This window comes from Hippoglossus stenolepis, chromosome 18, assembly GCF_022539355.2.
Source record: "Hippoglossus stenolepis isolate QCI-W04-F060 chromosome 18, HSTE1.2, whole genome shotgun sequence".
In the NCBI taxonomy this organism is placed as follows: domain Eukaryota; kingdom Metazoa; phylum Chordata; class Actinopteri; order Pleuronectiformes; family Pleuronectidae; genus Hippoglossus; species Hippoglossus stenolepis.
The window spans coordinates 1529173-1553730 of NC_061500.1; the positions used below are offsets into that span (position 1 = coordinate 1529173).

A 24558-nucleotide genomic window follows, 5' to 3' on the forward strand; every position below is an offset into this window, starting at 1 on the left:
ATCAACATGAAAAGCATGAATTATTTTACTAAAAGAAACACATTGTTTCTGCTGCTGCATTCATCAGTTATATTACTGTCTGTTCTGACCTTTGACCTCTGACCTCTTCCTCTTGGGTCTTGACCATCGTGTTTCATTGAGCTGTGTAACTCAGTGACAGCACGACGTGCACGGTGAGTGTTTGTGTAGAAACATGAAGACAAAGAGCTCAGCGTCAGTTTACTTGTATGTTTATTTGTGGTGCCGCGGTGCGTTCAGGGACCTGGAGCAGCCTCCAGCGGCCGCTGCAGCAGGAGCAACAGAGCTTTTTACAGGAATACAAATATTAAACAGAACTTCGAGATTAAAACAGAGCAGTTTTTTTTTTTTTTAAACATCAAAGTGAAGATTGTCACTCGAGTTTGTTTTGTGAATCAGCTCAGACACAAAAACCACATTTCTGTCAGATTAATATTAAAACACTTTCAATAACTCAAGGCTGTTGCATCACATGAGGATATAATATCTGCAACTTTTCATTTCCTCCGGTTGTTTTAATAAAGAACCCACAGACTTTGACCAGGACCCTGTTCTGTGTACCAGGACGGGTTTTTAACTGGAGCTGTTGTCATAGCAACAAGTATCCATGACGAAGACAACTTGAGAGGATGTTAAAGTGAAATGATCGAGATCTCCTGATGTCTGTGTTTAACAGAACAAGGTCGTCTCGTTGAACAAGGCCCTGACTGCACAACTGTAACGTTTGTTTTACACTCCCAGAGGTGCCAGGCGGGTGGAGCTCACAGCAATGGACTGAGGTCAACGTCCCAAACATCTCAAGCTAAGCTGGTCTGCAGGAGGAAACTCAAACAACCTGAGAAACCTTCAGTCAAACTTCACAACAAGCTGAAAACCAACACACGTGTTCACATCTGCGTCGGATCAACAATCAAATTGCACTTCATAAAAACAAACCTATTTCTATCTGGGCGAGAAACAACAGAGGATCGTCTCAGTAACATTCATACGTTTGAATCAGACTCTATGGAGAAGTTATAAATAGACATGGAAACATGCAGAGTGAGGAAGGGAGACGACAATAAAGACATAAATATGTGAAACAAAGAAGTTTAAAAGTGAACAACGAATATAAGTTGACGAACATTTCTTCCACAGCAGGACAGAACGGAACGAGAAGTCATTCTAGGTTATTATCTTTTTTTTTTGGAAGGCAACTTTTTCTATTTATTATTTTTTTAGACCTTTTGTTTATTCTATTTGTGATCAACAAGTATCTGTATTCAGATAAGTAGCAGCAGCAGGTTTTTTTAGTTTTTGGATGTTTAACTTTTTTTGTGCTCTGTTTTCCTGCCGCAGGGGACGAGGACGACGTCCTCCGGGCAGCTGAACGACTCGGGGTCACGCTGGGGTCACTTACACCTGAACCACCTCGACCTGACATCGTCTGTTTCAAAGCTTTAAATAGAACGTTAATATTAGTTTGATGAAAAGCGGTGACTTTAGGTTTTCTCTGGCGGCTCCGACGGACACCTCCCTCTGAGGAGGAGCTGCCTCTCCATTGCTTTTTTTATGCAAATCAATGAATTGAAAAACATTTTCTCTTTGAATTAGTCGCCTGTTACTGAGGGCGGTGCTCATCACTGCCGCCACGAGAACAGCCTAAAGGTCACCGCTTGGATACTTTGACCAGAACTTTATTCTGAAAGGGATGTCGGCGTAGAGGTGGTTTGGGTGAACGGCTTCCTGTTTGGTCTTCAGGAGGCACTGACTGGCTGCAGAGGCGGGCAGGGGGAAGAGCTGCCTTCCTGTCGGTTTAACAGGACACTGCATACGTTCAGACCTCCTCCTCCACTTATTGGTGTCGCCCCCTCCTGGACGGTGATGGTTGACATGACGTCTTCGTTGTAGAGGCGCTTGATTCCATCGTAGAAGTCGTCCACCTCCATCTCCTCCACCTGAACACAGGCAGACTCAAACTGTGACCAAGGTCTCAGGCGGCAGCGACTGGTTATATCGATTCTGAATTCTTTTAATGATTAATCAGTTGATAACATTGAAAGGTTGATGCGTCACCTTGCGTTTGGCGGAGGCCTTGCAGCGCCGCACGACCTTCTGCAGGTGGAGGTTTCTGGGTGGGGAGAGCAGAGCCAGGATGCTGCTGTTGGTGGTGGAGGAGGAGACGGAGCTCAAAGGCGGCGGACTCCCCTCCTCCCCTCCAGCGGGTGTCGGTGGCTGGGCAGCGGAGGCAGTGACGAGGGCGTGGTCCCTGGAAGACTCAGTGGTGGAGGTGGTGATGGTCCCTGGAGAGAATAAAGAGGAATACTTTAAAAACTATTTGCGCTGATTTCTAAACTTTCAATAAAAACAAATCCTCTGTCCTCGTGGAAACCTGAAGCCGCCATTACCCAGAATCCAACTGGATTGTGATATAAGGTCCCTTCTTTACAACTCCACACCCCAATGTTCTTCTAACTTGTTTTCTTGTAGGACGTGCAGTACATTAGATATCACACAGCTCCCTCTAGAGGCAAAGACGTCTAACTACAACATTTTAACTTCCCCAACACCCTGACAGACTCTGATGTGTAAAACGTTTTTGAAGTTCCTCTTTAAATGTACCCAGAGTGCAGCAGGGGAGGTTAGGCTCCTGGGGGGTTGGGCTCTGCAGGGGGTGGTAGATGTAGACAGTGTTCGGAGGCCGGGAAACTCTCAGTGTGGAAAGACTACGTGCCACCAGCTCTCGACTCCTGATCAACTCAGAGCTGTTGATCTGAGAGAGAGAGAGAGGGGAGGGGGGGAGAGAGAGAGAGAGAGAGAGAGAGAGGGAGAGAGGGAGAGAGAGAGAGAGAGAGAGAGAGAGAGAGAGGGAGGGAGGGAGGGAGAGAGAGAGAGAGAGAGAGAGAGAGAGAGAGAGAGAGAGAGAGAGAGAGGGAGGGGAGAGAGAGAGAGAGAGAGGGAGAGAGAGAAAACAAGAAAGACATTTATATTTTCATGTCCGTCAGTCTTTGCAGTCGTAAAGGTGACAACAGGAAGTGGGGAGTGTGGTACCTGTGCCCTTCTCAGCAGGTCGATGGTTAGCGCCAGCCAATCAGGGCAGCAGGTCTCCAGCTCCAGGGTGATGAGGGCCAAGGCCAGCATGGATCCTCTGAGCTACAGGAACATTGAGGGACAGACCTGGTCATTGAGCCGGCCGGTGAAAAGTCCACAGAGGAGCTGAGGTTTCTAAGTGTGTGCACGTGTGTGTGTGTGTGTGCACGTGCGTGTACCTGGACGAGTGTGTGGTTGGCCAGACAGTGGTAGAGTCGCTGTGTGAGCAGGGCGAGGTGCTGAGAGCGGTTCAGTCCCAACACCGAGTCCAAGAACCCAGAGCGACACGACAACACCATCGCGTGGAACTATGGGGGGAAGAAGACAACATCATGTCGAGCTCGGTGTGTGTGTGTGTGTGTGTGTGTGTGTGTGTGTGTGTGTGTGTGTGTGTGTGTGTGTGTGTGGCAGACATACTATGTGCAGGAAGTCCAGAGCTGTGGCGGTGTGCAGGTCCCAGTTCAGTTTGTCCAGGACGATCCGCTCCATCCTCAGGATCTCTGATGGAGAACAGCCACAGCTGCTGGAGGTGACCAGCTCCTTCAGAGTCGGCACACACTGACACACACACACACACACACACAGACAGACACGCACACAAACACAGAGACACACAGTTACCTTACTGGTTATAATGCATCAGAAAAGGTTGATCAGTAACACTCAAAACAATATCAAATACATTTTCACTGTAGTTTGCTGTATCTCAGTGTGACTGCGTGTGTGTGTTAATGTGTGCTCATGTTGTGTGCTCATGTTGTGTGTTCATGTTGTGTGCTCATGTTGTGTGCTCATGTTGTGTGCTCATGTTGTGTGCTCATGTTGTGTGTTCATGTTGTGTGTTCATGTTGTGTGTCATGTTCACCTCGTCCTCCTCACACGTCTTGGCAGCCAGGAAGAAGCAGGCCATGGAGATGCAGCGCAGGTACTTTGGACGAGCCTGAAGAGAAACAATCATTCAATCCACTGGTCGTTGTGTCATTAACACACAAAGTTCATCCTCACAGGTGTTTTCACTCCTCTGAGCTGTGTCACTGTGGACACACTGGAATCTATTGACCTTCATTAGTGTGTCTGTGTCAATGCCTCAGTTGTTCCATTGAACAACAGGGGGCAGTAATGCTCTAATAAAAGCAGGAGTAGTAAACAGATGTAAACACTGCAGGTTTCTGATTGTCTGTTTGTCCTCAGTTATAAACAGTAAAACTCCACACGGCTCCTTTAATACTTCATTTACATGATTCATGAGATCGATTCAAAACTGGTCAAATCAATAATGTTCAGGTGCATAAATTTCACTGCGAGTTTCATTTGAGACGTGTTTACAAATTAACTGGAACAAACCAAAAATCAATTGATGGAAAATCTTTGAAAGGTTTCACAATTCACACGATTGATTCAAGTCATTTAACAAATGTTCATTAGTTCTTCTACCTTCGATGAAGCAAAGTAACAAATGAACTGTGTTTTTTATCCTATTTATTGTTAATTGTTTTTTGGGCGGTGAAAAGCAGAGTAAATACTTGATGAGTAATAAAAGCAGTTCACACATTACTGCTCCTGCTCACTGTAGCAGCTGCAGCCCTGTAGCGCTGGGAGGGGTTGTTTACCTTGATGGGAGCTAGGAAGCGGTCCAGGATGCTAACAGCTAACACCAGGGTCTCTGGGTACAGCCGCAGCCTGCTGTGCAGCTCCGTCAACCAGCGCACGGCCTCGTCCCGCTGGGCCGGGGAGACGTCTCCATCCTGCAGCCAAGAAGACAGTGTCAACATCCTCCTCCTCAGGAGTCTGGAGAATGTTTCTACAGACCACTGAAGCTTTTTCACACAGAGTAATGAGGCAGAGGAAGGTTTATGAATAAAAGTATTTAATAAAATCATCGTGAACAATCTGTTTCTCTAGACTAGTTTCCACAGGTAGTGTGAACGAACTGAGCCGGTCCGGACGCAAATATTTACCTTTTAAATTAGAGCAAAATCTATTTACAGCTTTCTGTACCTCAGGCTCTATCTATAGAAAACCAGCCTCCGCTCGTCTCAGGTTTACACTTAACAAGGGAAACTGTATGTGGACGAATATGAAACCTCCAGACAAACAAAGCAGGTTGTGAATTCTCTCTTTGCTCTTTAAGACAGCAAAGTTATTTCAGATCAAGTCTTGAATCACGTTGTTCTGGATCTTTAATCAGGATCCTGCCGGTGCCTTTGTGACTGACGCAGAAAAGACGAACAGGAAGTCAAACCAGCTCGACAGCTGTAACGACGTATCGCAAAGTATCTCCACCAAAAATATTCCAGGAATTCATTTAGTTCCTCTCAGTTGAAACTATTCACCCACCGACCTTTAAATCTTCCTCAGAGGATCCTTCTACTCAATGAAAAACATCATACAGAATTCACAGGAGAGTTTAATAATATGTCAGTTCCTATAATAATAAGATTATCTTTCTATCTGAGCAGTGTGGTGCTCTGGTCAACATTAGTTATCTGACCTGGGTTCATGTTGAGAGTAAACACAGCTGAGAGCAGCTTTAAATTATCTGTTAACTCAGATCTGGAGCTCATTCCTCCGCCAAGCTCCAACACACCCTAAGTTTAATCCAGCTGCTCCAAACTGCACGCACTCAGATATATTAATAACTAAAATGACTTTACAGGGTCCATCCATCTGGCTACACAGCAGCACCAAGTTCAAACACGACTGAAGGTTATAAAATATAAATATAATAATATACATGATGAAAATATAATTTATGTAATTCTGTCATTTTTGTATGTGTAAATCACTGATTCACTGAGTGGCATGTGTAACACTGGACCAGCAGCAGGGGTCAAAGGTCAGATCACAACGACCCTGCTATGTAACTACACTGCAACATGACACTGTTTCTACTGCCGGACCAAAAAGACTAAATCCTAAAAGGATGTCCTCCCTCTCTGGTCTCTCGTGACCTCGTCCACAAACGGAGACCACGTTCGTTTCGTCCCTTCGGACTCTGGCTCCTCTACAGTGCTGGTCAAGTTCAGACGATGGAGGAAACCGCTGAGTCACACCTTTTCCACTTTGAATGATTATTACTCTTTTCAGACGTCAGCGTTCTAGCCCTCTCTCCACGTCTCCCCAGCAGGGGAGCACTGTGGCAGTGATACTGTTTATATGTTCTGAGACCTTCTTGACCTCATACACCAGTTTACACATCTGCCTTCCAGCCCGGCCTTCGGCAACGAGAAGTGTCTCACTGACGCCATTTACTGCCTTTTATTGGTCTCTTTATTATCGATGCAGTGCTAGAGACGGACAGGTTCAAGGACGAGATTGGGGCGAGTTCACTGTTCTTCATATGAAGTCAATTCCAGTTTGATGTCTGAGTTTTCAAACCATGAAAACAAGAGAATGTGAAACTCCAGCAGGAGGCGAAGAGAACGGCCGCGTCCGAGGATAACTGCTTCTCTGAACCTGGTCACCAGGCAAACAGGTTCAGTGAAAAGTAGGTTAATGATACGGTTTCTTTCATTTCCAGAAACTAAAGAAATCTAATATTATATTATATTCTAAGTTTAACCATTATTCAGTTCAGTAATGTGATTAGTAACTTACGGCGTATGACTTCACAGGTATCTGACACAATGTGAGATGAGCTAATAAACTGGGTGAGACCAGCTGAGGACGTGTGATGAAACATCACATCAGTGTCTTCACAGGCGGACGTGTTGTGAGACGTGTAAACTGAGTCTGAGTCTGTTGATGTGATTAAACTTAATGTTTCAGCAGAGTCTCGCTCAGTGACTCAGCGACTCACTGCGTCTTCATTCATTTGTAGACAATAAATCAATTGAAACATAATTTAACAAGACAGATTAATAAGAAACATTAAATATGAATCACTCGGCTGCTACTGATGACAGTAAAATGATCAAAGCAGCAGCTCTCACCCGTTTCGAAGGATTAAAACATGTATTATTTATCTGTGAACTTATTATATCAAGTCTACAAAATCAGACAAACAGACGACTGTTTCCATGTGACAATGTGTTGCCGTAGTAACAAAACATGTGGAGATTGTGAAATATCTGTTGGGACTTGAAGTAAACTCCTCATGATAAGGTCGTCTCGGACCTTTAACTCCACTGGGAACTTCCCTGCTGTTAGACTGGTCTTTACATAACATTGTTGACAAGAGGAACCAGGCACAGGAACTAGCACATCAGTGATGGTGGCTTCGTTGGTACCTTTGAAAAAACACGTGGGACGACTTTGCCAAAGTTTTCTTGAGTGGATCCATGTGTTCCTGAACTAAGTGGAGGTGTTCAGAGATGATCCTCACCTGTGAGGCGGGCTTCTTCGACACGTTGACCGTCCACATCTTGGCTTCCCGAGAGGCCGCCTCTTCCAGGAGAAAAGACAGCCTCTGGCGTCCCCAGGGCTCAGTGGACTTCATTCTTCCCTCCCCTGGTCGAGCCTACCTCCTCACTGGGAACAGCTACCTGCACAACGACACAGATCACGGGATCATCACACGCTCCCACACCCCCGATCCACCCAACAGACAGACAGGGTTTATACTTCAACCAACAGTGACCGAGCTGGTTCACGTGTAAAAGTTAAAGGATTCTCCTAAATCTGGATGTTTTGTATTTGTAGTTTTGGTTCCGTCCCAACAGACCGACGTTTATATGCTCACAGCGAAGTAGGAGTTTGCGATAAGAGGATTTAAACTGTGCGTTAACATAATAGACTTGATATTAAGATGGATGACGACCGCTCCCCCCACTCAGTGAAGCCCACTGTGTGTCTGCAGTGCGGGTCAGAGATCCGGTCTCCTCCAGGTTAGTGGAAGGGACAAGGAACAAAGGAACAAGTCAAAACAAACCAAGGACACACGTATTCCTCAGAGATGGTTCCTGACCGTTCAGACAGTTCGTATCACTCTGATGAATGTTCATGTTTATCAGTCCGGTGATATGAAACTGGGTCAAACTGTCCTGTTCTTCTATCCTGTTAATAATGAATGAAGTTATGAAAGCTAAGTCATCTGAGGACAAAGTGCCTGAAGATACTGAAAGAGGAATTAGTCCAGAATGAAACCGTGTTAGACCTTTTCCTTAAGAAGTTAATACAATAAACTGTGTAGTTGCTGTAGTCTCATTAGACATGAGCCTTTTAACCTAGTGTGTAGCTCCTATGGCTTCTAATGTAACTGCAACGCAACCAGTCCCTGAGCAGAGACACACTGTGTAGACTGGGTCTGAAAGTACGGGGAGTTCCTCCTCCTCAGCTTCTCCTCCTCAGCTTCTCCTCCGGGAGTTTCCACCATGTTGAGGAAAGCACCAGGCCTCCCGGAGCAGGTGCATTACCGAGCGTCCCCTTCCTTTATTTCCCCGGGTCAGACTATAACCTGGAGCGGAGCTAACTCGACAGCCAGCCGCTCGCGTCGCGTCGCTAGCAGCTCGCTAGCTCTGTCTATTTAAAACAAACACACGTCTCATGAGCTCCGTGTCCACCAGCGGCGGGTGTCATTGAAAAGATCCGAGTTAGTGTCACCGGGGACGGCTGAGCTCGCTTCACACCGAGGCCGTTTAAATGTCTGAGTGCCATCCAGGCGATAGACGGAGCCTCACCTCCCCTGCGAAGCGGAGCAGGCCACAGTTGGATTTCATCTGGTCCTCTCGGGCCAACGGGAATGAAGCTTCCCTCTCTTCAGACCTCCATCTTCTCTTCCCTGGTGGAAAAGGTTCCTGTAGAAAAAGATATAAAAATAAAATAACGGAACATAGACAGAGTCTACTTCCGAGGAGGGGACTGAGGGGGAAGAGAGGGGAATGACTCCGCCCAGCTCAGGGCAGAACGGGAGGGGAAAACAAACACACCCTCTGTGGAATATTCCCTTTGGAATAATGAGTTTATAAATTATGCTTATTTATTTGTAGTTTATATACTATTTTTAAAAATGCGGCTTTTACTGTGACTATCTTGTTTTTCTGAGACATTTTAAACATTATTTTGTGTTTTAATGGTGTGATGTTTGTATTTATATATCAATGAATGAAATTGACCTATGAGTCTGTAATAAATGATAGATGATAAAAAATACAGCAGACAAAAGAAAGCAGAAGCTCTGTTTGGATTAAATGACACAAACAACAAAAACCTTAACGAATACAAGTTTTCAGTTTGTTATTTAACGTCTGTTATGTGGAGTCATATCTGTTCTCTGTTGCTCTGACTGGGTTTTAAACCAGGGTTTATAATGTGTATGTGCACGTTTGGGGATGTAAATCTTCATAAAAGTCAAGTCCAAAGCAAACGTTGATGTATTTGCTGATTATTATTACCACTTACAGCAGTTACTGCTCGGAGAGATCTTTTATTTTCATTTTATTACAACAACAACTCCTAGTCATCCTCATATATCATATATTCCTGTTATTACTAATGTTTATTTGGTAATAAATTATGTGTGTCCTCGATATTGGTGGTATATCGTCTTTAGATAGATAGATGGATAGATAGACAAATACTTTATTGATCCAGTCGAGCAAAAAACAGACAAACACAAGAGCATAGGAATAATAAAAGGTCAAAATAGGTCAAGAATAAGTTCACTGCAGTGAGATGAAACCACCAGAACTACTACAAAGCTGTGATTGTAAAGAAGTATTGTGCTAATGGAGATATTGACAATACAAATATAAGTATAAGGTGATTGAAAGACACAAGTAACCCGAGGCAGAGTATTGAAGCCAAATATATATACAGATTTAAAGATAAATAACTGAAGCAGTACAAAGTTCTGCATTAAACTAACACAACCTGTGAAAAGTTATGGTGCAGCAGATGTAAGTGTGTTTAAAAAAAGTCAAAACAGTGCAAATTCAAAGGGATATAAGAAATATAAAATCAAATACTATATACAGTTATATTCATACATTGAATGTATTTATTTGACTCTATATGTTTCACACAGTCCCTGAGAAGTTTGTACAACATTCACATTCTGTTATTTTTGACATTTACGACAGAGTTTCTTGTATTTATTAGTCTTTATTACTAAAAGACAGAAGGCACTACGTAATGCCAATCTTGCGTCAGGGCTCTGCGCAGCGATAGGCCAATCAGAGCGTCCCAATTTGGGCGGAATATTTGAACGTAGCAAAGTGCGGCTCGCTGATTGGCTGATGGAGCGGTCAGTCAGTGGGGGAGCGTCTCACACAGAAGATCGATTCTATCTCAACTCCTGTGGAATTGGTCGATTTATTGACGATCGATTATCGATAATAAAGAAGAACATGTTCAGGACTTTGTTAAAACTCGAGTCAAACGATAAAAACAAACGTTTAAATCGAACCGTAAAACTCGGGAGGAGGGGACTGCTATTCTGGAAACCTCGCCTCTGATTGGCCGCGGCCGCGTGACGTAGGGCCTGTGGGCGTGAGCGTTGTGGACATCAACAAAGGACAGAAAGAGACAGAAAAGAGAAAGAGGAGGAAGGAGAGAAGGAAGGAAGGAAGGAAGGAAGGAGTCCACAGATAGAACAGAAGCAACAGAAGCAGCAGAAACACGAGATGTGGATTTAACCTCAGCTGCAGGTAAAGACATCCTCTCACTTCCACTCGGGACAGATTCACTCAGAGACACTCAGAGACACTGAGACTCTGACAGAACAGGAGACATGAATGTGACCCATCGACAAAGGGACGTTTATTCATCTTTAATCTTCTCCAACAGAAGATTATCATAGAAACATACGAACAACGCGTCTGTGGTTCTCTTCTCTCAACGCGTTTGAATCGGTGCATTTCGACGGATTGGACGCGGACAGTGTTTCCTGGTCTGTGTCTTTAGAAGAGGACAATCCACTCAGCGAAGTGTGTTTCCTGTGTGTCCTGTGTGTGCTTGTTGTGTTACTGAGGTTCAAAGTGTGAAACCAGCTGTTTTCTCTCCGTTATAAACAAACATCTGTCTCCACACAGACAGATGTTGTTCTGTTGTCGCTCTGCTCGGATCCTCGCGACCCTTTTAAAAAAAAAACCCTCGGTTCTGTTTACGACGAGAAACCACAACAAGAAGCAGCTTTTATTCGGTTATTTGTTATCAATAAACCTCCATCGTTGATATAACATGTAATGTTTGACATCGTTAATGTTGTCGAGCGGTTTAAATCCATAAAGCCCGTAAGGAAGCAGCCCCTCCCCCATGTTAGCTTGCAGCGGCTAACGCTAGCTTGCTCCGTTAGCATCAGGGGAGCAGGCTAAAGATGGAGGCTTCGGCCGAGAGGAGGCTGTTGTGTTCGCTGCGGGTTGTTTATCAACCGACGGACCGGTGGACAAGCGGTTGTTTTTCTCGGTTCGAGAGCAGAAGGCGTCGACCGGAGGAAATCTGACACCGGAGCCCAGCTGGGGGGGGGCTCCGGGCTCCGAGCTCCGAGCCCTGGAAGAGAAATACAAGAATAATCCAAACACAGAGAAATGAGCCATTTAAAAACATCAACATGTCAAAAGGTTTTATTTCAGTTTCCAACCAGCGGAGAGGAAACCTGAATCCCCTCGAGTTAAATGCTGTTTCCGAATATGTAAATAAATAATAATGAATAACAAATGTGTAAATGAATAAATAACGATTAGTCATTAAAGATCATTAAAGATAAAGTGGGTATAGAAAGTAAATATATTCATATTGACGTGTAGCAAAGAAAAAATGCAAATGTTTACTTTGGTGGAACAAATGTTGCTCTAGATTAATTTTCTATTATATTTTATTTGACCTTTCTGATTTATATTGTGTTTTCTACACTTGGTTGTTTTGAGACTGAATCTGTGCCTTTCCCTGTTTTCTGCAGTGTGATTACTGTGTGAACGTTCGACATCACTTCCTCCTGTGCCAACCGAGACATGGACGCCTATAAGCTGATGAAGGAGCTGCGGGTGAATTACGAGCAGGAGGTTTTTTATCTGCCTAAAGAAACGGGGCTGGTCCTCATCGAGTCCTCCACACAGGTGAGCACGCTGGACAAACTACTGATCCGCAGCATCAGTGAAGCCTAGAAGTCATTAGTGCTGTAACAGATGAAGCAGGTTTATCATCAACACGTCTTTGTTTCACAGGACGACAGTCGGATCTCGGCCAAGTGCAGAGATGCCAAAGTTGAGGACTTGTGGAGTCTCACCAGCTTCTTTGGTTACAGCACGCAGACCTTCGTCCTGGCTGTGAACCTGCTGGACAGATTCCTGGCCATGATGAGGGTGAGAGATTCTTACACATGATAGGAGCAGACACGGGACACCTGAGCACTCAGGTTTTTTTTTAGCAGGGGGCGGTGACTCGTTTTTTGTCTGCCTGTGCAGTTTGTAAATGCCCGAAGCCTCAGTTATCATCTGAAGATGCAAATAAAGTAATGTCTACTTTGTTTTGGTAAAAATATTCAGCTTGAAATTATACTTGCACTCAAGAGTCCAGGACTTAAACAGGACACCATCCCTCATTGGGACAGTGAGTGTCCCCGGCTGCTGAATGAGTTGTGTCCATCTTCCTTGATCACTTCGCTAAATCATAGCTCCGGTGAAGAGAACGCTGCTTTTGTTGCCAACCTTGTGAAGTGTTCTTTAATAAACTTGGATCAGTTCACAGCTTCTGAGCCACTTTCAGACCGTGTCTAACTCACCCTTCACCCCCTCAGATTCAGCCAAAGCACCTGTCCTGCGTCAGCCTCAGCTGCCTCCACATGGCGGCCAAAGTGACGGAGGAGGAGTGCAACGTGACGTCCACCGACGAGCTCATCCGCATCGGACAGTGCAGATTCACGGTCTCCGACCTCGGCCGCATGGAGAAGATCGTCTCCGAGAAGCTCGACTTCAAGTCCAAAGCCATCACTGCCTTAACCTTCCTGCAGCTGTACCATCAGATCGCACTTTCACACTCCACGGACAGGTGAGGTCACAGCGAACAGGAAGTGCAACTGAATCAGCTGGTTATTTTCAGAACCAACTTCAGGCTTTAAATAAACTCATTTCTATTAAAATCGACCTGCTGAGATACTTCACCGATCAAAGTCAACATTTAGTCCATTTGATTTATTCTTTCACATCAGCTTCAAACTATTGTTTTTCTGAATAAACCAAGTTTTTCGACACTTCACCGTCCACACCAGAGTTCAGGTTTTCCTCTGATTTGATTGGCAGAGCCTCCTCACACCCCCGTTTCTCACAGTGGTTCGACTCAATGTAGCACAGTTTACTTTCAGCTGACTCCATGTCTGACTGAAGTGCACTGATAAGATTTGTTGTCACCTGCTGCCGGCACTAAAATCTCACACTTACATAACCGTCTCATATTGTTTTTAATATGCACGACCACGTCAATATTCCATTTAACTGCTTTTATCTTAAAAGGTGTTCATGAGACGATGAGAGTTGATTCTGTTTGTGTGACTGACGAGAAACATGCCTGAACCTGACTCTGTGTGAACAGGAAGGAGACTCTGAGCCTGGAGAAGCTGGAGGCTCAGCTCAAAGCCTGTCTGTGCCGAATCTCCTTCTCCAAAGCCAAGGTAGGAATTCACTGCAGAGGGGCAGAGGTCCGACTGGATTACAGCAGCTCAGTCGTCTAATGAGTTTCTCAAAAACCTCGCTGCTTGTTTGATATAAACTGTTTTTCTTTCTGTCCATTTCCCCCACACAGCCGTCCGTCTTAGCCCTGTCGCTCCTGAGGCAGCAGATCGCAGCTGTTCAGTCGGAGGACATGTTGGAGATCGCCTCTCATATCCAGAGACACCTGAAGGTAAATGACACACTGTGTGACGCACTGGGGGGGGGGCACGTCACACCTGTGGACACACACCGTCATGGAAAACAAAAACACACCGCAGCTCGGAGAAAATCCCTATAGAGGAAGTGAGCGCCCCGAGGTTTAGTTCCAGAGAATGTGACCAGTTTCATTTAAGTCCAATTTAAACCGTTGGTATTGTTTCACGATTCCACAGATCAGCTGTGAACAGGAAGTCAGAAACTCCACAAACAGGCTGAAGACTTTTACTATTTAACATGATTCCAGCCTCTGGCAGCAGAATACGAGTGAACACAGGCCTGAATGGATCCGTAGCAGTGTGTGTGTGTGTGTGTGTGTGTGTGGGTGGGGGGACTATGGTTATATAATCTGGTGTCTTGTGACTCAACTCAACACAGTCATGTTTTCCCCATGAAAATCTTCAGTTTGCACACTGATCACATTCCACATTTTATTTCTTGTTTTTCACCTTTTTCACTTTTGATCTAGAAAACAAATGAACAGTGTTTTCATCCTGGACTGTTTTTGAGATTATTAATATTTCAGGTCTTTGCCTGTAGCTGCCACAAAGATATTTAGGTCACCAGGATGTTTCTTTTCAGACCTGACGCTTATTTAAAATGGTTCAATTTTGACAAAAACTCACCTAAATGCCTGAAATTATGTGGAAACATGTTTTCTAGTCTTCAAACCGAATCAGTTGAGTGTTTCCTTATTTATATTTTAAACACCACATGAAAACCAATGATCTTATAACATTTGAGCAATGAAACCCCCCCCCGCCCGCTCTGAGGCTGGTTCCCCTTCACTTCCTGACCTGGAAGCAGACCCCAGGTCTCTGTTTACCGTCCGTGTTACGTGTTCAGTAATCGGGTTATTTAAAAGGTCCTGATGTCAGTTCGCGTACGGGGCCGCGGGACGAGCGTCTAAACGGTGTTGTCTGGTTTCAGATTGCGGACGGCGAGCTGCGGCTGTGGAGCGAACGCGTGGCTCAGTGTCTGTCGGACTACGCCTCGCCCGAGTGCAGCAAGCCCAACCACAGGAAGCTGCAGTGGATCGTGTCGCGGCGGACCGCCCAGAACCTGCACACCTACCGCAGCGTCCCCGAGCTGCCCACCATCCCCGAGGGGGGCTGGGACGAGAGCGAGAGGTGAGAGCTTCAAACACACCAGAGAGAGATGCTGCCCGTAATAACACAGGGTTCACAGGGGGTCTTTATCTGAACTTTAGGCCTCAATAATCATAAAGAGGCTCGAATATGACACATTTGGTCTTATATACATTAAGGACTTCATTATATCAACTTTCAATGGTACTTCTGCTGCGATTTAAAATTAGTTTTGAAACATGAAACAAGACAATCGTCATGGTCCTAAAAATCTGAACAAATGTAACTTGTTGAAACCTTGATATTGAAGAAAGTAACCAACATCTTTCACATCAGATTTAGTGAGTTACAGAGAAACTGATCCTCGGGTTCGATATCGAATCAGTCAGTTAAAATACTCAAAATCAGATTCAACCTGGTTCTGTGTTTCAGTGAAGCACTGGTTTCATCATGTGACGGCTCAGACCAGGAAACACTGACGACAACACTGACATCAGAGGGTTCAAATTCAAAAGAAAACTGACACACACACACTGAATGTTTCTATAGCAACACAACACTGATGAACACAGTAAAAACTCTTCTCAGTATTCCAGTTAAACAGAAACTGAAAGAAACTGGTTCAGATCAAAATGTGTCATTTACTTAAATACATTTTTAATACTTTTCTTCTAAAGACTCAAGTCACAGACAGATTAAAATAGTTTTTCAGGTGTGTGTGTGTGTGTGTGTGTGTGTGTCTGTGTGTGTAGTAACACTCCTCTGAAGCAACCAGTTGTGCAGCAACACACAGGTTTCTGTTGTGTTGTAACAGCTGTGACACACACAGCAGCTCTCATATCTCCCAGCTCTGTATTATGAGTTGTGCGAGTCCCTCGTCACGTCCCTCTGACAGACGTTTCCATGACGTCCAACCTCTTATGTAACACTTAACTTCAGGAGGCAGTTCTGTCTCAAGTCAGTCAAAGCAAACATGAGTAAAACCAAACATGGAGACTCTCCCAGCGGACTGAGTGAGAACTCTTTGTTCAACTAAAACCTGACGATCCTCAGACTGAGAGTCTGAATGACGTCACGCACCACACCTGAGCCGCGATGATCCGTTTACAGATGTTTACAGACGCTGAGTCCCACCCATCATGAGTCAGAGCCTGAGATCAGCTGGTGATCGTCTGACTTTACACCCGTCAGCTCCACCGTCTTCTCTCCTGTAGGATGTTAGTGCTCATGGGCTCCAGTTAAACCGACGTCATGCAGCAGCACCTCTCTGGTCATTAATGAGTGAATTCTCTGAATGTCTGTGTTGTGACAGCGTCTCTTTGTCTCTTTGTGTCTCTGCAGCGAGGATTCATGTGAGGATGTGATGAGTTCAGGTGAGGAGTCGCTCAGCAGCTCCCTGGGCAGCGACGCCGAGGGGCCGTACTTCCCTCTGCACTACCGCCAACAAAAAGACCGTGAACACCTCGTCGCCTGAAGCCTCCCGTGCCAACCTCTGAACCCCCCCGCCCCCTCCGACGTCCTTTAATTTATTGCTGAATAAGCTGCGGTGCTGGAGGAGACTTGTGTAGCTGAGTGCTCTGGATTCTTCTGGTAGATTTTAGTTAGTGAAAGTGTTGGTGCATGTTGAGACGTCACATTCCAGGATGCGAGAGTTTGAGGATGAACGAGTGATGTTCGGCGTCTGAAAGGTGCTGAGCTCACTGAGGCCGCGGTGACGCTTGGTCATCGGATCAGAGCAAACACAGTTCTCGTTGTTGAAAAAAATGATTTGCCAAAACATGTGGTGTGTATTTCCTAGAATGTTTTTGACTGTTATTAATCTCAGACTGTTTTTATTAAGGGTAAAGAGAAGTTTGTTCAGAGCAGTCGCGTGGTTTCGTTTCATCCTCGTCAACATCACACTGTCATTCGTGGGTTTGTTGAAACGAAACTGGAGCGTTGTTATTTCTCAATGACGTTTCCAGACGCGTCTGCTCTGATCGTCTGTCACGAGTTTGATTTGCACAGTTTTTCTTTTTAAATCTCATTTCAAGTGTTAAATGGTAAAACTGGAGTTTGCGTTTGAAGAGAAACTGAAGCGTGAGCGACGTTTTGCTTCAGAACCGGAACCTGGCGGTCGCCACAGGGTGTTCAGACTGTGTGTGTGTGTGTGTGTGTGTGATATATTTAAAGTTGCCAATTTTAGGATGTAGCTCAAAAAAGGTCTTTGATTCTTTTCTGAAAGAATGTTGAATGAAAAGATGTAACTCAGACCACGTGTCCAAAAATTCTAAAAAATGTTAAAAATGTAAAAAAATGTTAATACAAAAACATGTAAAACTGTAAATGATGTACAAAAAAATGTTAATAGTTGTGTAGATATTGAGTTATTTATTCTTTTTTGTCACCTGTACTGAAAAACGAAAATCTTATAAAAAATGTTATTTTTAATCTTTTTTGTCACGTCCATTTTCTTCCATCAAAAACTCTCAGATTAGAAATAAAGCATCAAAATTATGGATTAAATATTATAGAAGTAGGTGGTTCAGTTTTCACATGTTCCTGTCGACGTTCAATGAGAACCAGACTCTTGGAGATAAATGTCTTTGTTTTTATTGAGAAATTCAGTTCTTGTTTGTGTAGAAAAGCAAAAGTATAAATGTTTTATAAAAATAATTTGGCCACTGAGGCGACCTTTCATTTACCAAAATAAAAAACCTAAAGATTTCAGTCCAACAGGTTCAACTAAACAAACACACAGAGTGAAACTAACAAGATGGAGGATGTAGAAACAACAGATTCTCTGTAACTCGAGACGCCGAACTGGTCTGAAACCAACAACAGCTCTGACCTCAGGTAAACCAGCAAATCAGTCACATGACGCTTTCAAGACAAACAAGCAAATAATGTTGTGTACAGTTTTTCTAATAGTTTAAAAATCATACAGTTTAATGACTATTTCAATATAATAACAGAAGAAGAGCTGAAGCTGGAGCGCAGGAAATCTGTCCAAGCAACAAAACATCAGAGGAGCTGTTTCAGGGTTTTGAGTCAGAGAATTAAGAAATGATGTGAAATCAATAAGTTCTGCTGTGGAATCGAGGAAAAAAAACTATATCACACACACATACATGCACACAAACACACAATCGCCTAAGCAAACAAAAGCCATGACCACAAATCAAATCAAATAAATTCCACTCACTCCTCAAACTCAGCCTCCTTCAGCCTCACGTCTTCTTCGGGGATCCGGAGTTAATCCAGAATAAAAACCACTGTAGATCCAAAACAAAGCCCAAAACCCCAGAAACCGTCTTTTTCATTTCAAAAGGAAAATCCAAATCCATCAGAATCCCATCCGTGACTTCTTCTTCTTCTGAGACGCCTGCGATGACTGCGACGGCCCCGGTCGAGCCTGCGAACCCTGGGACAGCGACTGGGAGAAACCCGACCAGACAAAGTCCTCCCTGGAAGGATCCACCCGCGGCGTCCTCCGAGGGGACCGCACGCCGCTCTCCTCCTTCAGGACGTTTCTCACCTGTGGAGTAAACAGAGCGTCCTCTGACAGATGTCTGCTCCTCCTCAGACTGGCCGATGTGGCCTCTGGTTTCTGCGACAGAGACCGGATGCAGGAGCTGCTGGGAGTCCGCTGGTCACCTTGTTTATCTTTCGCAGGTGTGGTGGTTGGCGTGGGAACTGGGGTTTCACACGTGGTGGAGGGTGTCGTGGCTCTCGGCGTCCCGCACTCAGACTGGGACATTGGCATCATCCCTTCGCTGTCTGACCACGCCCCCTGGCTTGCCGCAGAGGACCAGCCACCTGAATCGGAGAAGCCGCCCAGGTCCTGGTAGCTGATGGAGGAGCAGAAGCTCCCCGACAGCTCCAGGCGTTGGCCGGAGGCTCGCTTCACCGCCTTCTCCCTCCTCCTCTTCCTCCTCAGAGCCTTCACCTTCTCCTCCTTGTTTAGCCCCAGCTTGTCCTCCCACCACGCCCGCCACACGTCCTCCCCCTGCCAAGAGAGCGTGAGGCGCTGGCTGAGCTCATCTTTCCAGGCCTCTGTGTCCACCACGTTGGGCAGCGGTACAGAGTCTGGAGCGGCGAGGGAGGCGGACACGGTCTCGTGAAGCAGCAGCGAGCGCTTGGACATGCACGTCCTCAGATCTCGCCTCAGGCTCTGCACACGCTCCTCCTCTGAAGGATCTCTCGCCTCGCCATCCACGGGCAGGTGGAGAAGACGGTCAGTGCTGTTTGTGAAATGTAGCAAATGTGGGCGTGGCCTCTTTCCACAACTCTTCTTCATCAGTTTCTGGAGCCAGCGTTTCCATGTGACGAGAACGTCTTTGCTGAGCTTCACGTCAGTCGTCTTCTCAGGCGGAACACCGGGACTCGAGCTGCTGGGGCTGCAGAGCGGTTCCTCCGCACCGCTGGGTTCTTTACCGGCTCCAGCTGCGTCTGTCTCTCCTCTGTCCAACTCACCCACGGGACGCGGCTCAGGATCCTCGTCCGGCTCAGGATCATCGTTAACGATCACGGTCAGGCCCAACTGCTTCAGCAATCGACCTTTCTCTCCCATCTGTGAATCCTCGGAGTCAGACTGCTGCTCCCTCTCTGGTGTTTCAGCCACGAACCTCGGCACAGACTGAGTGGGTCCGATCACTTCCTCATCACTCGACGTGTCCGCCACAACAAGCTGTGAATCCTGTGAGAGATGTTCTGCTGGTTTTTTTATCTCTGGTGTTGCCGCTTCTTTCTCTCGAGGCAGCGTCTCTGCCGCCGGAGGTCGAGACGTGTCAGCGTCTGGACGATCCGGCTCGAGGATCTGGTAGAAAAGATCTCCGGCCTCTGTGAGCTGTACGACACAGATACACTCCTCTCCTCCTTTCTTCTGAACACAGGTCAGACCTGACAACAAACAAAACTACATGATTCCCATCATCCATTTATGACTTTAACTGAATGCACACGCCGTGTCTCCTCGTCCTCACGCACCTGCAGCAGGCGAGGACAGTCTGTTGGTGGCGGTGTCCAGGCGGTGAGGAATCTGGACGGGGAGGAGCTTCAGACTCTCTCTGGGTCTGTGCAGAGCCTGAGGAGGACCTCGACTGAAACAGGCCTCGACTCGACCGCCTGATCAAACAGACACATGCAGAACGTTACAACAGAACATGAAGTTGAGTTAGGAGACTTTGTTTGTATTGCGCTCATAATGCCACCCCCTGTTGACTGACCTGAGTACTGCAGCATGGTGATCTCCTGGGAACTGTAGGAGCCCAACACCACCTTGGTGGTTCTACCCCCGCCCACTACCGAACCGGAGGAGGCGGAGCCGGGGAGGACGTGACAGAACAATGGCGGGGACTCCATCATGTGATCCCACTTGAGCATGGGCACGCCAGGGAAGCGCTCGTCCATGACGTAGGCCGAGTACTGACGGGCGGAGAGAAAACAGAACACGAGTTTCATTGATGGACAAAATGATATGAGATCAGGTGTCGGTGGCGTTTGTCGTCGTCTGACAGGAAATGAAACTTGTCGAGCTAATGAAGACGCTCACTCAACTGAAGACTGATTATTATTCATGCTCAACTGAAATCTAGTTCATCTTAGTAGATACGTTTCCTCAGGCTCATCCTCACAGATCTGGAATATTTAGACACTTTAGGATCCATTAGAACTTAAATAAAGCTCAGAGTCATTCGTGTACCTGAGTGGTGATGAGGTGGTGGAAGGAGTGGGCGTCTCCCAGATACCTGGACAGGATGAGTCTCTCTCCGCTCCGACACTCTGAGGTGTTGCTGATGCGAAACAGGGTGTGGCCACTGGCGGGACTCGACTGGAAGGAGGGAAGGAGGGAAGGAGGGAAGGAGGGAAGGAGGGAAGGACAAAGGTTATGAAGGAAAGAGGGAGTGAAAACAAGGAGGGACGAGGAGATGAAGGAACCAGGAGGAAATAAGTGTGGTCTTTACATTATTGCTGCTTCATCCCATTTCAAAAACAAAATAAAGCATGTTATCCACATCCTCTCACCCTGATGTCTGTGAGCTCCACCCCCGTCCTGTCTGTGTACAGCATCACCCTGGGATGGGCGGAGAATTCGCACCATCGCCACGACGACTTGGCATTGAAGTAGAGGTTGGTTTCCTCCTCCCGAACCTTCAGCATCCTGGTGGGAGAGAACATCATGTTAATGTCTGTTTGACTTTGAGCAGATTAAACCTCAAACTGTCGGAACCATCGTTTAAAACTCTCTCACCCTTTGCCAACGGTCCACAGGTTCGCTGCTCCGCTCTCACTCGCCACCAGGACTTCACCTAAAACATGAGGACTGACGACACACAGCAGGGACCACGTTATTCTAACGCCTGTGCCTCAAATGAAACGCTCCTCTCTGGCGATCACTGACCTGGCGCTGACGCAGGTCGCGACCTCTGCGGTGTTGACGACCTGAAGCAGACGAGGATCGGTTCCTTCGCTGAACCTCCAAACTCCGCACAGGTGATCGGACCGCACGGCAACACAACCTGCAACAGACACACGAGATGAGAACTCTGCAGCTCGGAGGAAAACTGTGACGACAAAATGAATTCATCTTAATGTCTAAAATAATTGATTCATTCTTACAGTTGTTGAAGAGCGAGGCGGAGCTGATCTGCCTGATCGGACCTTTCAGATGGAACCTGAACGGGTCGTTGCTGGTCGTCAGAACAGAGGAGCGTCCTCTGTGGTGCTGCAGCTCCACATTGTGGAAGTCTGAGGTACTGCGTTAAGAACCAGACCCATTTTGCTCCATGACATAAAAACATCAGACGACTCACATCTTCAATAACCTGATTCAGTCTGATTTCAGGATACTAAGTTGGTTCAGTCCCTGGTTTCCTGGGTAGAGGAGGCAGCCGCGCTGAGAGCTGCTCCCCTCAGAGAAGGGGATGAAGTCCAGAGCGCCACCTGTGGCCCCTTCGAAGAAGACCATACGCTGTCTCTGCTCCGTCAGCTCCTCGTACAGCAGAGAACCCAACAGCTCAGGAGGAACCGAATGCACCGCGTCCGACAGCAGCGCTCCGAACCCGCTCAGCGGTCGGGAACGGTACGTCTTGTGACATCTGAAGAAAAAATGCAACATGACAATAAAAAAAAAATATAAAAAAAACCCATCAACATGAGATTTTGATCCGATTCCAAATCCACTTTCACACTGATCAGGTTCACTCACATCTTAAAGTCCAGCGAAGCGAGGACATTCTTCACCATCCACATGTTCACAGAGTTCTGATTTGTCTGCAAAACAACGACCGCTCAGATTCTGACGACATGAAATATCAATCAGTGTCTCCAGCTCAGGTTCGTTCAAAACATTTGTTTATTTATTATTCAGTTTAACTACCTCAAAGACGTTAATAATCTATCAGTTATAGATTTCTAACTGCTTGTTAAATAACCTGAGACTCACCTCGCTCTTTCTTTTTTCAAAGTTGAAGTTTTCGCTCAGAATTTCTCCCATGCAGCCGAAGGCGTCCTGACAGTGATCCATGAAGAAGTTCTGCATCTAAATACAAAACATAATCAAACTGTAACACACGACAAAAATAACAAGAAAGTATAAAGAAAAGATTTGAGGCTGCAGCTGAATTCAGTCCGGTTCAGAACGAGTCGGGACGTCTAATCGTTCTGAACCACGAGCAGTTTTGTATTTATTCAACCGTTGAACTCACATGTTCTCTGAAGTCCTGAGGATCTGGAGGCTTTGAATGCGACAGGAACGCTGGAGAAAGAAATCACAAAGGGATCAATGTAAAATAAATTTAGTAAAATACTGTTATTATAATCAATTTAAACAAACAAACAATAAAGACAGATATAAAGATGTATTCACAGGATTAATATTCTGTAAAATGAGCATCAGCTGGAAACGCTGAGATGTCAGTGAGAACAGAGTCTCAGCTTCACTGCTCCTCATCTGAACTGAACCGGGAACAGTTTGAGGCCTGACTCACTTCTTTTAGGCTGCAGGAGGGGAACCGGTACCGGCTCGGTGTGACGCCACGTCTCCCCTCGGACCTGATGTCCCGGTGTAAACGTCCAGTTGGAGACAGGACCGGAGCCGCCCTGAAAAAACAACAACATAACGAGAGAGTCTGTGAATTCAGACACGGAACAGGTGACACGTTAAAACAGCAAAAATCCTCTCAGAGCAAAAAGAGAGCAACATACAAACAGAACCAGACCAACGTGGGTGTGTTACATGACTTCTGGAGATGAAGGTGTGGTGTGTGTGTGTGTGTGTGTGTGTGCACTCGTACATAAACACAGTAAATAGTAACATAATAACACGATCGTCTTATAATAATAAATAATAATAAATACAGAACAAATTCAAACCAGACAGAATAAATCCGTGGTCAGTGATGTAGTGTTGTTATCTCCACGTGGTTACTGTGAATATTTATCCACTGGTTTATTCTCTTTGCAGATAATGAGCTCTGAGACGTTTGATCGGATGAATTCAAACTGGTTTCTCTCCTCTGACACTTGGTTAAATCCGGATCCTGGATCAGTTCCCCTGACTGAAGCTGTTGCTCCCCGTGTGTGTGAGCCTCTGAGCGGACTCACCTCAGCTCTCACTCGGTCGTAGCAGCCCCAGTTTCCAGCGCAGTGCTCCGGGAGACTGTCCGGAGGTCCGCTGTTATAAAACGAGGGGAACAGCTGCTGGGGGAACTGCTGATCCATGCTGCTAGTTAGTTAAAGTAACCAGCAGGTCAACTAGTGGTGCACGTGTCGCTGTCAGTGTCTGGAAACACGTCTGAACATGTTGTTCTGCGGCTAGGCTAACGTTAGCTCCGCTGTTAGCTAGCACTAAATAAACCGGGGGTTCTTCTTCCGATCATCGTGACACGGACTCGGAAGCTGCGACTACAGACGGAACACAGCAACCGACACGCGGCGACACTTAAAAACACACGGGGCACGAGACAACAACACAAATCCTCAATGAATCCACGAACACGTGCAGAGACGCCATCAGGAAGCCAGAGTCAAGCGGGAGAGCGCGCGCACATCCGGCAACAACAAACACAACTTCCGGTCTCATTTACATTTTTAGTTATTATGATTTTAAAATGAAAAAGAAAGTGATGAAAGAGCAATTTGAGATATTAAGTAAAATAACAACTGGTGTAATTAAAAATAGAATATGATATAATCGCTGGGTTTTTACCTGTTTACATTTGGAAAACATACACTACTACTACTAGAACTTAATTTTAACTTTAATTATTTTCTACTGTTGTTAGTCTTTCTCTTTTCTTTTCTCTCACTGTATAAACACTGACGTAATCTTTGATACGTGATATCTGTCTCAAGGTTTGTATTTCTAACAAGTAAATCAAATAAATAAATGACTAGATCAGTTTTATTGTGAAGGCGTCCGAGCGGATGCAGCGGTCGCCTGTCACGTGATCAGACTGTGATCGGCTTGTTTTCGGATCAGCTGCTGAAAACCAGCGAACAGGAGGAAAACACGAGTTTCACTTCATCTCGGGGAGAAAAGTTCATCATCAGCTGCTCCGACAGAGGGACATGTTTCAGTAGGACCTTTATTCTGGTGCGTT

The 24558-nt window shown here is 45.8% G+C and overlaps 4 protein-coding genes across 6 annotated transcripts in view; 2 read left to right on the plus strand and 2 right to left on the minus strand.

Moving 5' to 3' along the window:
- Positions 1-214: 214 nt before the first annotated feature.
- Positions 215-8926, minus strand: ccni (cyclin I). The gene is made up of 10 exons (XM_047344449.1): positions 8706-8926; positions 7412-7571; positions 4698-4832; positions 3953-4027; positions 3505-3645; positions 3267-3395; positions 3049-3150; positions 2620-2770; positions 2074-2300; positions 215-1955 (listed from the first exon to the last, which is right to left on the minus strand). The coding sequence occupies exons 2-10, from the start codon at positions 7523-7525 to the stop codon at positions 1755-1757; spliced, it is 1275 nt and encodes a 424-aa protein (XP_047200405.1). The 5' UTR covers positions 7526-7571; positions 8706-8926; the 3' UTR covers positions 215-1754.
- A 1584-nt stretch (positions 8927-10510) lies between these two features.
- ccng2 (cyclin G2) lies at positions 10511-17419 on the plus strand. 2 transcript variants are annotated; one of them, XM_035183986.2, is made up of 8 exons: positions 10511-10673; positions 11924-12080; positions 12189-12326; positions 12761-13011; positions 13552-13630; positions 13762-13860; positions 14817-15016; positions 16316-17419. In XM_035183986.2, exons 2-8 carry the CDS (start codon positions 11976-11978, stop codon positions 16446-16448), a joined length of 1005 nt encoding a protein of 334 aa, XP_035039877.1. In that variant the 5' UTR covers positions 10511-10673; positions 11924-11975; the 3' UTR covers positions 16449-17419. The 2 variants fall into 2 exon arrangements, with proteins under 2 accessions (XP_035039877.1, XP_035039878.1); XM_035183987.2 differs by lacking the exon at positions 10511-10673 and adding an exon at positions 10690-10952.
- Positions 17420-17541: 122 nt separating this feature from the next.
- taf1c (TATA-box binding protein associated factor, RNA polymerase I subunit C) lies at positions 17542-24015 on the minus strand. Of its 2 annotated transcripts, XM_035183984.2 has the most exons (14): positions 23561-24015; positions 22945-23056; positions 22663-22712; positions 22401-22496; positions 22164-22228; positions 21806-22053; positions 21575-21703; positions 21357-21474; positions 21207-21278; positions 20981-21116; positions 20658-20786; positions 20182-20380; positions 19943-20080; positions 17542-19855 (listed from the first exon to the last, which is right to left on the minus strand). In XM_035183984.2, the coding sequence occupies exons 1-14, from the start codon at positions 23675-23677 to the stop codon at positions 18300-18302; spliced, it is 3165 nt and encodes a 1054-aa protein (XP_035039875.2). In that variant the 5' UTR covers positions 23678-24015; the 3' UTR covers positions 17542-18299. The 2 variants fall into 2 exon arrangements, with proteins under 2 accessions (XP_035039875.2, XP_035039876.2); XM_035183985.2 differs by lacking the exons at positions 22663-22712; positions 22945-23056; positions 23561-24015 and having other exon boundaries at positions 22164-22253.
- Positions 24016-24383: 368 nt separating this feature from the next.
- Positions 24384-24558, plus strand: part of LOC118125435 (WD repeat-containing protein 7) — a 64240-nt gene continuing 64065 nt past the window's right edge. The window contains exon 1 of the mRNA XM_035183982.2: positions 24384-24551. The gene's annotated coding sequence lies outside the window, so the exon portion shown is untranslated. The remainder of the gene's footprint in view (positions 24552-24558) is intronic.

Bases quoted from the DNA above. Each gene is read 5' to 3' on its own strand.
- ccni (XM_047344449.1), bottom strand. From the start codon at position 7,525: ATGAAGTCCACTGAGCCCTGGGGACGCCAGAGGCTGTCTTTTCTCCTG. The intron at 4,028-4,697 runs GTAAACAACCCC...GTTTCTCTTCAG, and splicing joins GCTTCCTAGCTCCCATCAAG to GCTCGTCCAAAGTACCTGCG. The intron at 2,301-2,619 runs GTACATTTAAAG...TATTCTCTCCAG, and splicing joins CCTCCCCTGCTGCACTCTGG to GGACCATCACCACCTCCACC.
- taf1c (XM_035183984.2), bottom strand. From the start codon at position 23,677: ATGGATCAGCAGTTCCCCCAGCAGCTGTTCCCCTCGTTTTATAACAGC. The intron at 22,713-22,944 runs GTGAGTCAGGCC...TTCTTTCTCCAG, and splicing joins CCTCCTGCAGCCTAAAAGAA to CGTTCCTGTCGCATTCAAAG. The intron at 22,497-22,662 runs GTGAGTTCAACG...TTTTGTATTTAG, and splicing joins CTCAGGACTTCAGAGAACAT to ATGCAGAACTTCTTCATGGA.
- ccng2 (XM_035183986.2), top strand. From the start codon at position 11,976: ATGGACGCCTATAAGCTGATGAAGGAGCTGCGGGTGAATTACGAGCAG. The intron at 12,081-12,188 runs GTGAGCACGCTG...TTTGTTTCACAG, and splicing joins TCATCGAGTCCTCCACACAG to GACGACAGTCGGATCTCGGC. The intron at 12,327-12,760 runs GTGAGAGATTCT...TCACCCCCTCAG, and splicing joins GATTCCTGGCCATGATGAGG to ATTCAGCCAAAGCACCTGTC.